The 12,966-nt window shown below is 43.1% G+C and overlaps 1 protein-coding gene across 5 annotated transcripts in view; it reads right to left on the minus strand.

The window, feature by feature from the left end:
* Positions 1–12,733, minus strand: part of PWWP2A (PWWP domain containing 2A) — a 70,504-nt gene extending 57,771 nt beyond the window's left edge. For all 5 annotated transcript variants that reach the window (XM_030211498.1, XM_030211495.1, XM_030211497.1 and 2 more), the window contains exon 1: positions 11,815–12,733. In XM_030211498.1, coding sequence (XP_030067358.1) covers positions 11,815–12,683 — 869 coding nt within the window. In that variant the 5' untranslated portion in view covers positions 12,684–12,733. The remainder of the gene's footprint in view (positions 1–11,814) is intronic.
* Positions 12,734–12,966: the final 233 nt, after the last annotated feature.

Below are 12,966 nucleotides of genomic sequence, written 5' to 3' on the forward strand. Positions count from 1 at the left end.
ACAAGCTCTGTATAAAGTATAAAACCCCAGTTCCCATACACAGGTAAAATGATTTTTTTTTTCAGAAGTCCATCACTTTAAAAGGGAAATATGGAAATGGGAGAGCAACAAACTTGCAGAAAGAAAAGCTGCATCACCCAAATACTCCGATGGCCAGTGCTAGCAGCAGCAAAGGAGAAGATAATCACTGGATTAACAATAGCAGTTTCCAGTTAAGATCAAGTGAACTTTTAAGAGGGAAAATCTAGTACCTACTACTATGCAGGGTTGGATGAAAAGCAAGAATAGCAGTTATCTGCCTCCAGCATCATTACTGTTTTGGCACAGGACCAAACCGTACACTCAGTGGATTGTCAGCAGCAAGAAGGATGGGTCACTAGGGCAGTAACTTAAAACAGCGCAGCACTTCCTGATCAGAATTTTAAAAAAATCCTTCAAAAATATACTAATTCGTGTTTATGTCTTTAAGAGAAGAGGGCTATTTAGGAGTCTACTGGCTACATCATCTAATCTTTCTGCAGTTATCTGTGTGATAATTGTTAGGTAGCCACAGAGGTAGTGATTGATACTGCAGGGACTGAGAGTGACCCCAGTAAGAGCATGACATGCCTCATGCCGTTAGTTCCTCATTCACGTTCAACTCCCAACCCTAAAGGATCCACAGAAAGGAAGTCACAAAAAAGAAGAGGTGTGGACACATTAGTATCAGAAGATTTTGCACAATCCCTTCTCAATGAGGAAACCGCCTGCATAGATAGTGGGCCATCTTCAAACAGAGCTATGCAATATCATCAGTGACAATATCCATCAATCTTGGTTTCTAAGGAGGCTGGTCCTAGTCTGAAGACACCGTTCTCAGTTAAAGCAACAGCAGGAAATGGGAAACCCACCAAACTGACTCCACCCCCCACCCCCCCAAAGCCCTTTACCTAGTGGGGTGGCAAGCCAGCCTAATACCACCACAGAGCAGATAAGGCAATCTACATTGATATCCCACAGCAAGAAGCAACACGCACCGGTGAAATTATTGCCTTGGACACTGATGGTGAAAAATGTAAGATTTAAGCAGCTACTGCAATTAACTCCAAAATTACAAGATCTGCTCAACAGCTTCAGAAGACAGGAGTATTTCAGCCATGTGAATGGTGGACAAGTACAGGAGAAACAAGAGGCAGTGAGGACTCTTCTGAGGCACTTTATTCAAGATGAACGCACCGGGTGGGAATTCATCTACCTCGCGATATGGATGTTGGTAGAGCAGCATCAAGACTGGTTACATGATGCAGGCAGTGCACAGCTTGAGGCCCTGAGTAAGGTCATCCTCATGCTGCTTTATGGATATATTATTGTCAACCACTCCAATTAAAATGCATTTTTTAGATTAACAGGTTATAAAATGTTATAAAACAAGCTCCTGGAAGAAAAAAAAAAGTTGCAAATCCCTGTTCTCACAAGGAATCATGTAACTACAAAACTTTGCTCAAAAGCCCTCACCTAGCTGCATGCAACCCTGTGAGATCCATGGGAGAATGGTAGGCAATAATACATAATGCTCTGATTTTCTGGAAGAGGTATTGATGGCAACATTGCAGGAATATCAGCACAAGAGGCAGTGGGGAATGCAGCAGAGGAAAAAGGTAAGCAGCACAGAATCTTGCTACCTTTGGAATCCTGCCGCGTACTCTTGGTCCTTCCTAGCCTTGGGTGCCCGAAGGTACTGTCTTGCCTTGGACCCTGAACAGTACTTGTGACCTGGATTGTCCCATGCTAGAAACAGGATATTGGGTTCAAGAGACCTTTGATCTACCCAGTATGGCAAGTCTTATATCCATGTGAGTAGCTTCCCCTTGCAGTACTATCAGCACCCTATCAGCTAGCATTTCCTAAATTACCTCATAGCTAGAGTGAGTGTTCACATCAGCTTCACAGGTTAGGAAATAAGACCAATGCCAGGCAGATTTCTATGGTCTGGGTCACATAAATGGCAAAGAAACTAGGATCAAAGATGGAGCAGGCTTCAACATTAAATCCACAGTTAGGAAGTAGGCCAAGTGCCAGGCAGTCTTCTATGCTCTGTGCCCCAAAACTGGCAAAGAGAGATAGGAGATACAGAAACCTATGGAACTTTAAGTCTAAGTGCTTTGAAAATGAACCCTTAAGTATGCCAGATAAAACTGTGGCCACCTTGTTGGCCTGGGCAGGTCTTTTTCTGCTGACATTTACTATGTTCCTCATCACCCGAGGACAGAAATAAGCCATACTTTTACTAGTTGATAGCAGCTACCTGTATTCCTCACTCCCCTCCCCCACTCAAGGAGACCCTTGTACAAGGTCACAGCCACAGAACCCTTGGGCATCTAAGATTGTGGATCTGTGGAGGCCTTATTAAGGTCCCACAGCATTTCTTTCTTGCCCACCAACCACCTTGTATAGTGAATAGGTATTCTCCATGGTGAAGGAATATCTTGAGTCCCCTCAGAGCCAACACCAGAGTTGGTAGAAAAATTATTTTCCATTAAAACGTTCTTCCGCTGCATTTTCCTTCAGCATCATTACAACTCTAAACAAAGGCCCAGGGGAGTTACTAAGCTAGCTCTCTTGGTTCCAGAGGTTATCTGTCCAGAAATTAAAAAAAAAAAAAATACCCTTTTCCCTTACCCTTCTTATGGTGCCTTGAGATGTTCATGATGTTAGTTATTCTGCTTTGCACCCTTCTACCTGTATTTGTCATTATTCTCCAGCCAAGCAAACAGTGTGTGACCAGAGACCAACCACCATTTTAAGTTCCATTAACTGTTATAAACCAGGGGACTACAAGAGAACTTTTCCTCTTCTTTCAAAAAAAAAAAAAATCTTCCTTCATTCCAGTCCTCCAGCTCTCACTCTACAAAGCCCTGGAAACAGCAGCCAGCCTCTACGATATTAAATGACTGGAGTGTTGAAGCTCCACAACGTTGAATGCTAAAGAATGAAATGGAGTTGGCTCCTGGCTCTTGAGGGCCAATAATGAGAACTTGTCAAAGAGACTTCACCAGTTGCCATCCTGACTGCAAAATCCTAGATGACTGCCCACTTTGTGAGGACTGCTTCCACAAACAGCAACTGAAAAATGCAGTGTATTTGAAGCAGGTGCCAGAACTACCAGGAATGAAATTCATAGTCATGTCTTCACAACTGGCTTGGAACAAGCACATCACTGCAGGAGATTAATTGCACTGGATGGACCTCTCTCTAGTCATTAACACATATGCAGTGCCAGCCTATGTTTACAGGGAGCTGCCAGCCTATGTTTACAGGGAGCTGCCTTCCTTATCCAGGCCTGTGTGTGCCTTGCTTCAGTTTTTCCACAGGGAGAGATAAAATGGATCCACTCTTCTGGAAGGCCTCAGACTTCTACTATCTTGTTGGTACTATTTCACAGGACAGGCAGATGTGGAGGAAGGAACCAAGTTCAGCAGAAATAATGAATGGCTCCTCCTATGTGGGAAAGGCCAGTCCTCTGGGTGTGGCTGGTTAAGCTGAAAAAGTCAGGAGATCAATCTTGTCCAACTGGTCTTCATTATATAATCCAGTAAAAGTAAACATAGAAAAATGTAGGCAGGTGAAGACCATTTGGCCTATCGATTCTGCCCATTCATGCCATCTACTCTCCCCATCACTTCCTTAGAGATCCTATGTACTTGTCCCAAGTTCTCTTGAATTCAGAAACTGTTTTCATCTCCCCAAGAGATCATTCCATTAATTCACCACCCTTTTCGTGAAGAAATATTTCCTTGGGTTACTTCCAAGTCTCTCTTTTCACCTTCATCCTATGCTGTTCCAGAGCTTCCTTAAATTGAAAAAAAAAAAAAAAAACATCCTGTGCGTCTCTCTCCTCTCGCACCTTTCTTTCAAAGTATACATATTGAGATTTTATGTCTATCCCCATACGCTTTGTGACGAAGACTACTGACCATTTTACTGACCCTATAAACCAAATCCATCCTGTTTGTATCTTTTTGATGGTGCGGTCTCCAGAAGAACAGCCATACTGAGTCACACCAAAGCTCCATCTAGCCTAGTATCCTGCTTCCAGAAGTGGCAAATCCAAGTCACAAGCACCCCATAGAAACCAAATCAGTAGCACCATTCCATGCTACTAATCTCAGGGTAAGCAGTGGCTTTTCCCATGACCATCTCAACAACAGACTATGGGCTTTTCCTCCAGGAACTTGTCAAAACTTTTTTTAAACCCAGATTAACCGGTGTTACCACATCCTCTGGCAGCGAGTTCCAGAGCTTAACTATTTTTTGAGTAAAAAAATATTTCCTCCTACCTGTTTTAAAAGTATTTCCATGCAATTTCATTGAGTGTCCCGAGTTTACTTTTTGAATAAGTGAAACATCTATTCTCCTCCACTCAGGATTTTGTAGATCTGTCATATCCCCCCTCAGCCGTCTCTTTTCCAAGCTGAAGAGCCCTAACCTCTTTAGCCTTTCCTCACATAGAAGCAATTCCATCCCTTCTATTATTTTGGTTGCTCTTCTTTGAACTTTTTGTAATTCCACTATATGTTTTTTTAAGATACAATGACCAGAATTGAACCTTATCTAATTCTACTATATCTTTTTTGAGATACGGTGACCAGAATTGAATACAGTGAGGTGAGGTTGCACCATGGAAAGATATAGAGGCATTATAATCTTTTTGGTCTTATTTTGCCTACCTCTCCTAATAATTCCTAGCATCCTGTTTACTTTTTTGGCCGCCACCGGACATTGGGCAGAAAATTTCAGCGTATTGTCTATAATGACACCTACGTTTTTTTCTTGAATGCCGACTCCTAAAGTGAAGTCTAATATCAGATAACTAGGATTCGGATTATTCTTCCTAATGTGCATCACTTTGCATTTGTCTACATTAAATTTCATCTGCCATTTGGATGCCCAGTCTTCCGGTTTCCTAAGGTCTTCCTGCAATTTTTCACAATCCGAATGCTTTGACAACTTTGAATAGTTTTGTGCCATCTGCAAATTTAATCACCTCATTCCAGATCATTTATAAACATGTTAAATAGCATCGGTCCCAATACAGATCCCTGCAGCACTCCACTATTCACACTCTTCCATTGAGGAAAATGACCATTTAATCCCACCCTCTTTTCTGTTCAATAACCAATTCTTTATCCACAGAAGGACATTGCCTCCTATCCCATGACAACTGGCTCACCTTTATCGAAGGAATTTTGCTCAGAATTCAAATTACATAGAGAGTAACATGGACAATTTAACTGAACCCTTTGAGAGTGAAAAATTGATATAACAAATGATTCTACATGAGCAAGAAGTGGTTATGATTTTGAAAATGATATAATAGACCAGAAACTTTGAATAATAAAATGAATATTATTATAGATGATTAATATCGACATTATTATTTTTCCCAGAGTTCCGGTTATGACTCCTAAAGTTTTCCTCAGAAATATTTCCTCAATTATTACTTTAAAAGGAGTGAAGCCTGTGAAAACTGGGACTACTTTAATCAGTGGGATTTGAATTAGAGACTTAAGTATATGTATTGTTAAATAACTTCTGGTTTTTAAAAGAAAGAATGTAATCAGGTGTATTATTTCTAATATTGAACAATAAGTACGTTTTCAATGAAATGATTTGACTATACACCGTATTGGCCTTGAAGCTAACCAGATGATCAATGTGGAATAATGAATTAGATGAGTAATATCTGGGGATAATCAGGTTAATACCACTTTTTTTTTCTGTTTACTGTTTAATTGATCTCCTTATCTTGTTTCACTCTCCCTATTTAGTGGTCTAAGGAAGAGAATAGAATTACCTGACAAATAATTCCTATATATTACTTTGTCTGTATTTCTGGCAAGTTGTTTTATCACTTGTAAAAATTTAAATGGTTATAAATAAAAAAAAAATAAAAAGAATCCAAATTACAGAATCTTGCCAGCACTGGTAATCACAATATTCTAAATGAGTTCTCAGCAGAGTCTTATACAGAGGAATCATCACCTCCTTTTTCCTACTGGCCACTCCTCTCCCTATGCACCCAAGCATCCTTCTAGCTTTCACCGTCGCCTTTTCCACCTTAAGATCACCACATATGATCGCACCCAAGTCCTGGTTCTCTTTCGTGAACAAAAGTTCTTCACCCCATATGGAGTTGTATTGACTGGCTTAGAATAGATTGATGTTTTTCACTATTCATTAGATATTTCCACTATACCAGTTTACATTCCGATTTTGTATTTTGCCATATTTACCAGTACTGGCAAGACTCTATAAATTGGATTCTGAGCAAAACTTTTTCTTTTATGACGTTGGGAAATGTATTTTCCCTTTTAAATTATGCCCCTGGTTTGTCTGTTGTTTCAATAAAAGGATCATTTAAGTTCCCTTGATTTATTTGTACAGTTAAGTCTCCTATTACATACTTTTTTTTCTAATGGGATATGATCTGTACATTGCTTTCAGCTGCTCTAGGAGTAGGAGGTAAAGTAGCAATTTTGTTGGTGCCAAGGGGTCTTCTCTGGCAACTTTCCCCATATCACTGTGCCACAGTGTTCATGCCACTCTCCATGCCAGTTTACCCCAATCTGCCTCTGAGTTTCATAAACCTAAATGGAAATTCCCCAATGAGAGACAAAGCTAGAAAAAATAATCTGCAAAATGAAACAAAAATGGAAAAAAGGACAAAAAAAACATTTTTCCATGCGCATCTTTATTATACCACCTCATCCTATTCTGAGCTGTTCCCTTGCATTAATTATTGTATTCCCTCCTTAAAGCTATACGCCAAACTTTAAGGGCATACAAATCATTTTATATACATATGCATATCTCCAACTTACATCTCTATCAGACTACAGATCCCAAAACTGTCAGGTTAAGGCATATAGTAATGAAGACTGGTTGAGAATTCAGGTTCATACATACACACCCTGAGGCAGCGAGCGTTGTACCAGATGAATTGAAGGCTGGAAGCTAGAGAAGTTTTCCTTTTCTGAGATATTAATTTTTTGCACAATATCCGAGTTTGAAAATTTAATGAACTGGAAGTGAGTCATTTAAAGAGTCAAAATAAGAATATATGAATGCAGGGTTTTTTTTTTTTCTACCTGTGATGAATATAGCATGAATATATCAGCTCTATTATAGTTACTGAGGCTTGTTCCTCCATTATATAATATTCATGTGATCTTTTATTATTTTTTGAGCCTTGGAGTAATATTTACAAGGAACTAGACTATGTGTGATTTTTTAAATTTTATGTTCCCTTGTTCCCATTTAAGAGATATAGGGCTCCTATTTTACAAAGTCACGCTAGTGATTAGCGGCACGCCAAATGCGCCAAAACCCTTTCAATTCCTATGGGCCTCGTTGCATTTGGCACACGGTAATCACTACCGCAGCTTTATAAATGGCGCCCATAGTGATGTAGGCCTCAACAAATTTCATCACGATCTAGGAGACAGCAGCAGAAACCTCTTTTGCTGCGGCGCTCTCTCCCCCCCAACATTGTGCCTACTGAAGTTTAAGGATTGGGCGGGAGGTAGTAATCCATCACAAGGTCTGCCACAACTCTTAGAAACTGATTCACTAAGACTCTTCCCATTCTATGTCTATGAGGGGAAAAAAAGTTTAGTAAATCAGCCCCTTAATGCGCCACTTCATATTGCTGGCAGAGGCCAGCGGCCTCTGTTTACAAGGTGTGTTGTCAACTGGATTATGGCATCCCCTTAATATGTGAAGCAATTCCTCTTTGCTTTACCTATCACCATGGCCTAGGTCCCAACCAGTCTCTCTCTTTCACATCAACCCCCCCCCCCCCCCCCCAAGATAATCAACCAAGTAACCAACAGGATTGGTGCACCCTGCCACCTATTTTCTCACTAAAGGGGTCTTTTACTAAAGGTTAGCTTGAGTTATCTGCAGCAGGTCCCATTTTATTCCTATTGGCCTTGCTGCAGATAACACAAGCTAATCTTTAGTAAAAGACCCCCTCAGCTGTCTTCTGCTGCTTCTATCAGCACAGAAGACACCACAGTTCTCCTAAAGTCACACAGTGAAGGACAGTCAGCTGGTCTCATGGATCCTGAGTTTGAGATCTGAAACCACAAGAACAACCAGAAGCTCTGGTCCCACACAGCTCAAATTTACCTAACAGCATAAAGTGACTTTTAGGAGCAATGTCGTTTCTTACATATTTAAAGCTGCTTAAAATAATCAGGGGGTATGAAATCCCAGCTGCCAAGGTGCAATTTCCAGGCACCATGGTGACCTGGCACCTGGGATTTGTCAAGCCCTGCAATACTGGAATGCTACAATGGCAAACAGAACATTTTTAGATTTTCACTTTTTTTGTGTATTGTTTTAACATGTACTAAAACCAATTAATGCATGTTAAAACAATTTAATGTGTACTAAATGATAGTGCATCCCTACTGCAATCAGCCCTTCCCTCACTTCACCAAGTGAATGTTACAGCTGTCAAGATTTCTGGGTCCTACCATAAAGAACCATTTTAAAACATGGGCTCAATGTGAACATGAGTGGCTATGGGAGGCTTCTGCTTAGCAGGCGAGGATAAAAAGGAACTCGTGTGTACAGAGAGTGAAGTAAATATTTAAGTGATGTTTCTGCAGTGTCTAAGTATGATAATGGGCATCTCTTCTCACTCTGCTTATCTCTTTCCTCCAACCATCTGCTGACTCAGAAGAGCTAGTTCCACAAGCCAATAGAGCAATGTCAAGTTCAGCTTCCTAAAGAGTTGATGCAGACAGCCTGGGTTAAAGCCGCAGAAAGCATGGTTACTGACGCAAGCTTTCCGCAAAAAAGAAAAAAAAAACCTGCAGGATGCAGTATTCAACGTAACTCATTTAGAAACGTGTCCCTTTCTGTCAATGTGTGAGAAGTGATTGGCTCATGCACCAACAGGAATGGGGACATTTAAAAAAAGACCATATTTTTTTTTTTTTGGGGGGGGGGGGGGTTCCAGTTGAGGGGGGAGGGAGGCGCCTCTTATTACCTTTCTAAGCCACTTCAGACCTGGCAAATTTCTAACATTTTGCCTACCTGGCAGACATCAGCACACGCATATTAAAATATGTGGAAAGGAGGCCATTAGTTACACCATAGCAATGCAAAGCTATGCACCAATGTCTACCATGCAAAACTGTAGTGTTAAAACCCTTTCTGCACAACTCAACCAGTAAATGGTGTGCAAGACCTGTGCTTCTGCCCACGGTAGCTTTATGCATCAGCCCCCTTCTGCTGCAGATGCCTTACCAAACAGTATATTGTACATCAGAGTTGATCACTATTTTCCCAACCGATTCCCGTGTACTTGGTCTGCAAAAATTTTAAAGCAATGCAATATGCCTGAAATTAGCTTCTAGACCTTAGTCTGTTAAATTAAGAAGCAATTCATATATTCAAAAAGGAGAGGGGTCATGTGGAAAAAGAATTTCACAATAAAGAAGGTAGGAGAGGTTAAAAATTCATACAGTTTATTCAGTTTTCACCAAGAATTAAAGCCTTTTTTTTTTTTTTTAAATATACAAGATTTGAATATGCTAACAAAAAAAAAGCCTTCTGAAAAACTGTCTTAAATTAGGTGACTTGAATAGTGGAGAGGGAAGGGAAATTATTAGCTCAAGGTGAGTATTTAGCACAAAGAGAAGCAGCCTACTGGCTGACAATCGGAGTTCAAATGCTGCTTCTTTCACTGACCCTTTCTTGCAACCAAGGACGGTGAAGTAACTGCTAATGTTCTAGGGTAGGAAAATACCTACTGAACTTACCTTGACCTCAGATTTGGAAATGCAAGTAATTAAATCCAAATTCACAGACAGCCAGAACAGAGTCAGAAACCCCATAAATTCGTATTCTTCATTGCCAAGTCCTAAATATAGCTCTTTCACTATACCTACCCCAGCTGCCCAGTCTTGATACTGACACTACATCTGTATCAGTTTTGTTTGTTTGTTTTTACTTCCACCATTCAAACTCTGTATTGCCCAAACTCTTTTCCCTCTTATAAGACTAACAGCAGCATGGGAGATTGGATACCAAGCACTTCAAACTTGCTGAGAACCACATAATGCTAGAAGAAAACAGAATTGTTCCAAAGACAGCATTACCTACAAATGTGTGGATCAAATATAGGCCAACTTTTAAAAATGGGGAGGGGCCATCAGCTTGAAGGGGCTAAAAGTGGAAAAAGGATGGTGAAGGCTGACTAGTGGGCACTGGATGGGGACTGGGACCAGATGGAATATAGGTGGAGGACAGTGTGCTGGGAAACAGGGAGACAGTAATATACTATCACAATATACGTGGGGCCAGGTGGGCTTAGGAAAAATTAAAGTGTGTGAAGGAATAGACCTTATTCTATTTACATAAATTATTCCAAGTGTGATTGAGCAGCCAGGCCAACCATAATGGAAGGGGAACCACTCAAAACAACAGGGTCATTAAGAACACTGCCCCACCCGCAGCCCACTGTGCCATCCACATTCTCCACCAATGATCTTTATTCTCACACTGATGTTTTGTTTTGTTTATGCCAACACAGCGACCCCTATGAAAAAAAAAAAAGTGAAACCACTGATTTGGTGTATTTCAGAATCATGGAATATGCTTTTAGTATATACTAAAACTACCATATAGCGAGTATGCGGTTTACATTTTTTATAAAACACTTTAAAAATAACTAGAATAGATACACTCCACTGTGCTGAACAACTGTCTCATAGGGCCTCTGGAAGTCACAGGAGGCTGAATTAAAAGTTGCAGTGAGGTGGTTGTACAGACCAGATCAAAAGCACCCACTAACCGTAGGTCTGGACAACCCTACTTTACACATTCCTAACTCAAAAACCTAATAGTGGCTTTAGATATTTGGAATTGGGGGGGGGGGGGGGGGGGTAGGGGGAGTGAACTACAGTACCTAACTTAGGAGCCCTTTTATTAAGTTGCAGTCAAGGGGGCCCTGCACTAGTAGCAGCGGCCATTTTTGCAGTGCGTTGAGGCCCTTTTTACCGCAGTGGGTAAAAAAAGACAAAAAAAAAAAAAAAAGAAACAGCCATAAGGTAAGTTTGCACTTACCTTGCAGCCATTTCAGGGGGAGTACTTACTGCCGCCCACTGAGGTGGGAGTAAGGGTTCCCGCGCTAACCCGGCAGTAACCAGTAGCGCAGGAAATGCCACTAGAGGCTGCATTAGGCCTGCAGTAGTTCTCATTTGCCATGCGGCAACCCTTTAGTAAAAGGGCCCCTTGCCATTTCCAAATACAAAACTGCTAATAATCCTGTCGAAGTAGAAGTGCTATATGCAGAATTAACATTAATTTTAAATACTACAATAACAGATCAAGCACTTGAGTTTAAGAAATGCAGCATGTATTAGTATACAAGCTCATCCTTAAATGACCCCACGCCTAGTAATGCATTGACCTAGTTTTCCTTTATCCTTATTTGCAAGTAGTTTATTTGGTTGCCCCTGACCTCGAGGTACAACCCTGAGCCTTGCTCCCTGCTTCCTAGACCCCATTTAAAAAAAAAACAAAACCTCCCCCCCCCCCCCAGAAACTCTCTGCTTCCTACTAGGCCCTCCTTTAAGGTGTCCATTAGGCTTTACAGGTCAGGACTCACCGTGTCCCACAAAAGCATCTAATCTATACCCCAAATACCTAGAACTCAATATTGCCGTTTGCTCTTTGCATTCCAGCTCCAAATAAGCATCCTCGTCCCTTCCCGACACCCCAAATCACCTTGTGCCTCTTAAGAGTCCAGTTCAACCTCACCTTTTGGACAGGTCCATGAGAACCCCCGAGAAAATTCTCTCTCCGAGCTGGAAAGAAACCACTAGTGCGTCCTCTATGATGTGATCCAGAGTGACCCAGACCGCCGAGCCCGGGATCAGTTCCGCCACGGTCCCAGCCTGGGGCGGCTGAACCTCGGCCGCCGACTCCTGGGGCGGCAGGTCCGGCACGGGGGGCTCTGCGGCTGCGGACGGCTCTTCCATACGTAGAGGCTCGGGCGCATGACTGCAGAGAGGATCCGCTCCCCGGGGGAAGGTGCTGCCTATCGAGGCATCGGGCTCCTGGCCCCGGCCGGTGCTGCTGGGCTCGGGCTCCGGGGCACAGGCAAGCTCAGGCGGCTCGCACACCCTGCACGGCTCGGGGGCAGGATCGGCCTCGGAATCCACCGCCGGTGAACGGGGCTCTGGAGGCTGCAGCGGCTCCTCGTCCTTCGAGGCGCTCGACGTCCGCGCTCGCTGCCCGCACTTCCCGAGACCTTGTGCCGACACACCCTCGCGAGCCGCCGCCTCCCTCTCCCCAGCCCCGCTTCCTCTCGCGGGGTCCGGGCGCTCCGACTCACTCCGCTCCGCTGCCTCCGGGACGTCGGCCTGCGGGCTCTCGCGCTCCCCCGACCGGCTGAGCTCCGGAGCTCTCGTACCCACCGGAGCGGCTCTCAGCTGCTGCTGCCGTTGCGGCGGCAACTCCTCGGCCTTTGCAACTAACGGCTCGGAGGAGGCGACGGCAGGAGCGCTGCAGGGCACCAGATGGATAGCGCCGGCCTCCCTCCCGGGTATCGGTTCGGGCTCCGGCTCGGCCTCCCCACCGTCGCCCGAAGCCGTAGTCGCTGCAGCCTCCGCAGCCACGGCCGCCATTTTCTTTCTCGCTTCTCCTGCACGGGCGAATCGATGCTCGGCCTTCACCTTCTGCGGGATAAGCCCACCCACTAAATCCACAGCCACGTTTCAATTGGCTAGCCCGTCTTGAGTCCACTTTGCTATTGGAGAGAGTGAGTATAGCTCAGGCCAGTGCCCGCCACATAGAAACTTTCCGTTGGTCTGGGTTATTGTCAAACATTCGAACTAGATTTGGAACCCACAGGCTACCATGCTTACAGAGAGAAAGTTAAACTGCGATTGGATGAGTACATATTCATCT

Source organism: Microcaecilia unicolor, chromosome 8 (genome assembly GCF_901765095.1).
Source record: "Microcaecilia unicolor chromosome 8, aMicUni1.1, whole genome shotgun sequence".
In the NCBI taxonomy this organism is placed as follows: domain Eukaryota; kingdom Metazoa; phylum Chordata; class Amphibia; order Gymnophiona; family Siphonopidae; genus Microcaecilia; species Microcaecilia unicolor.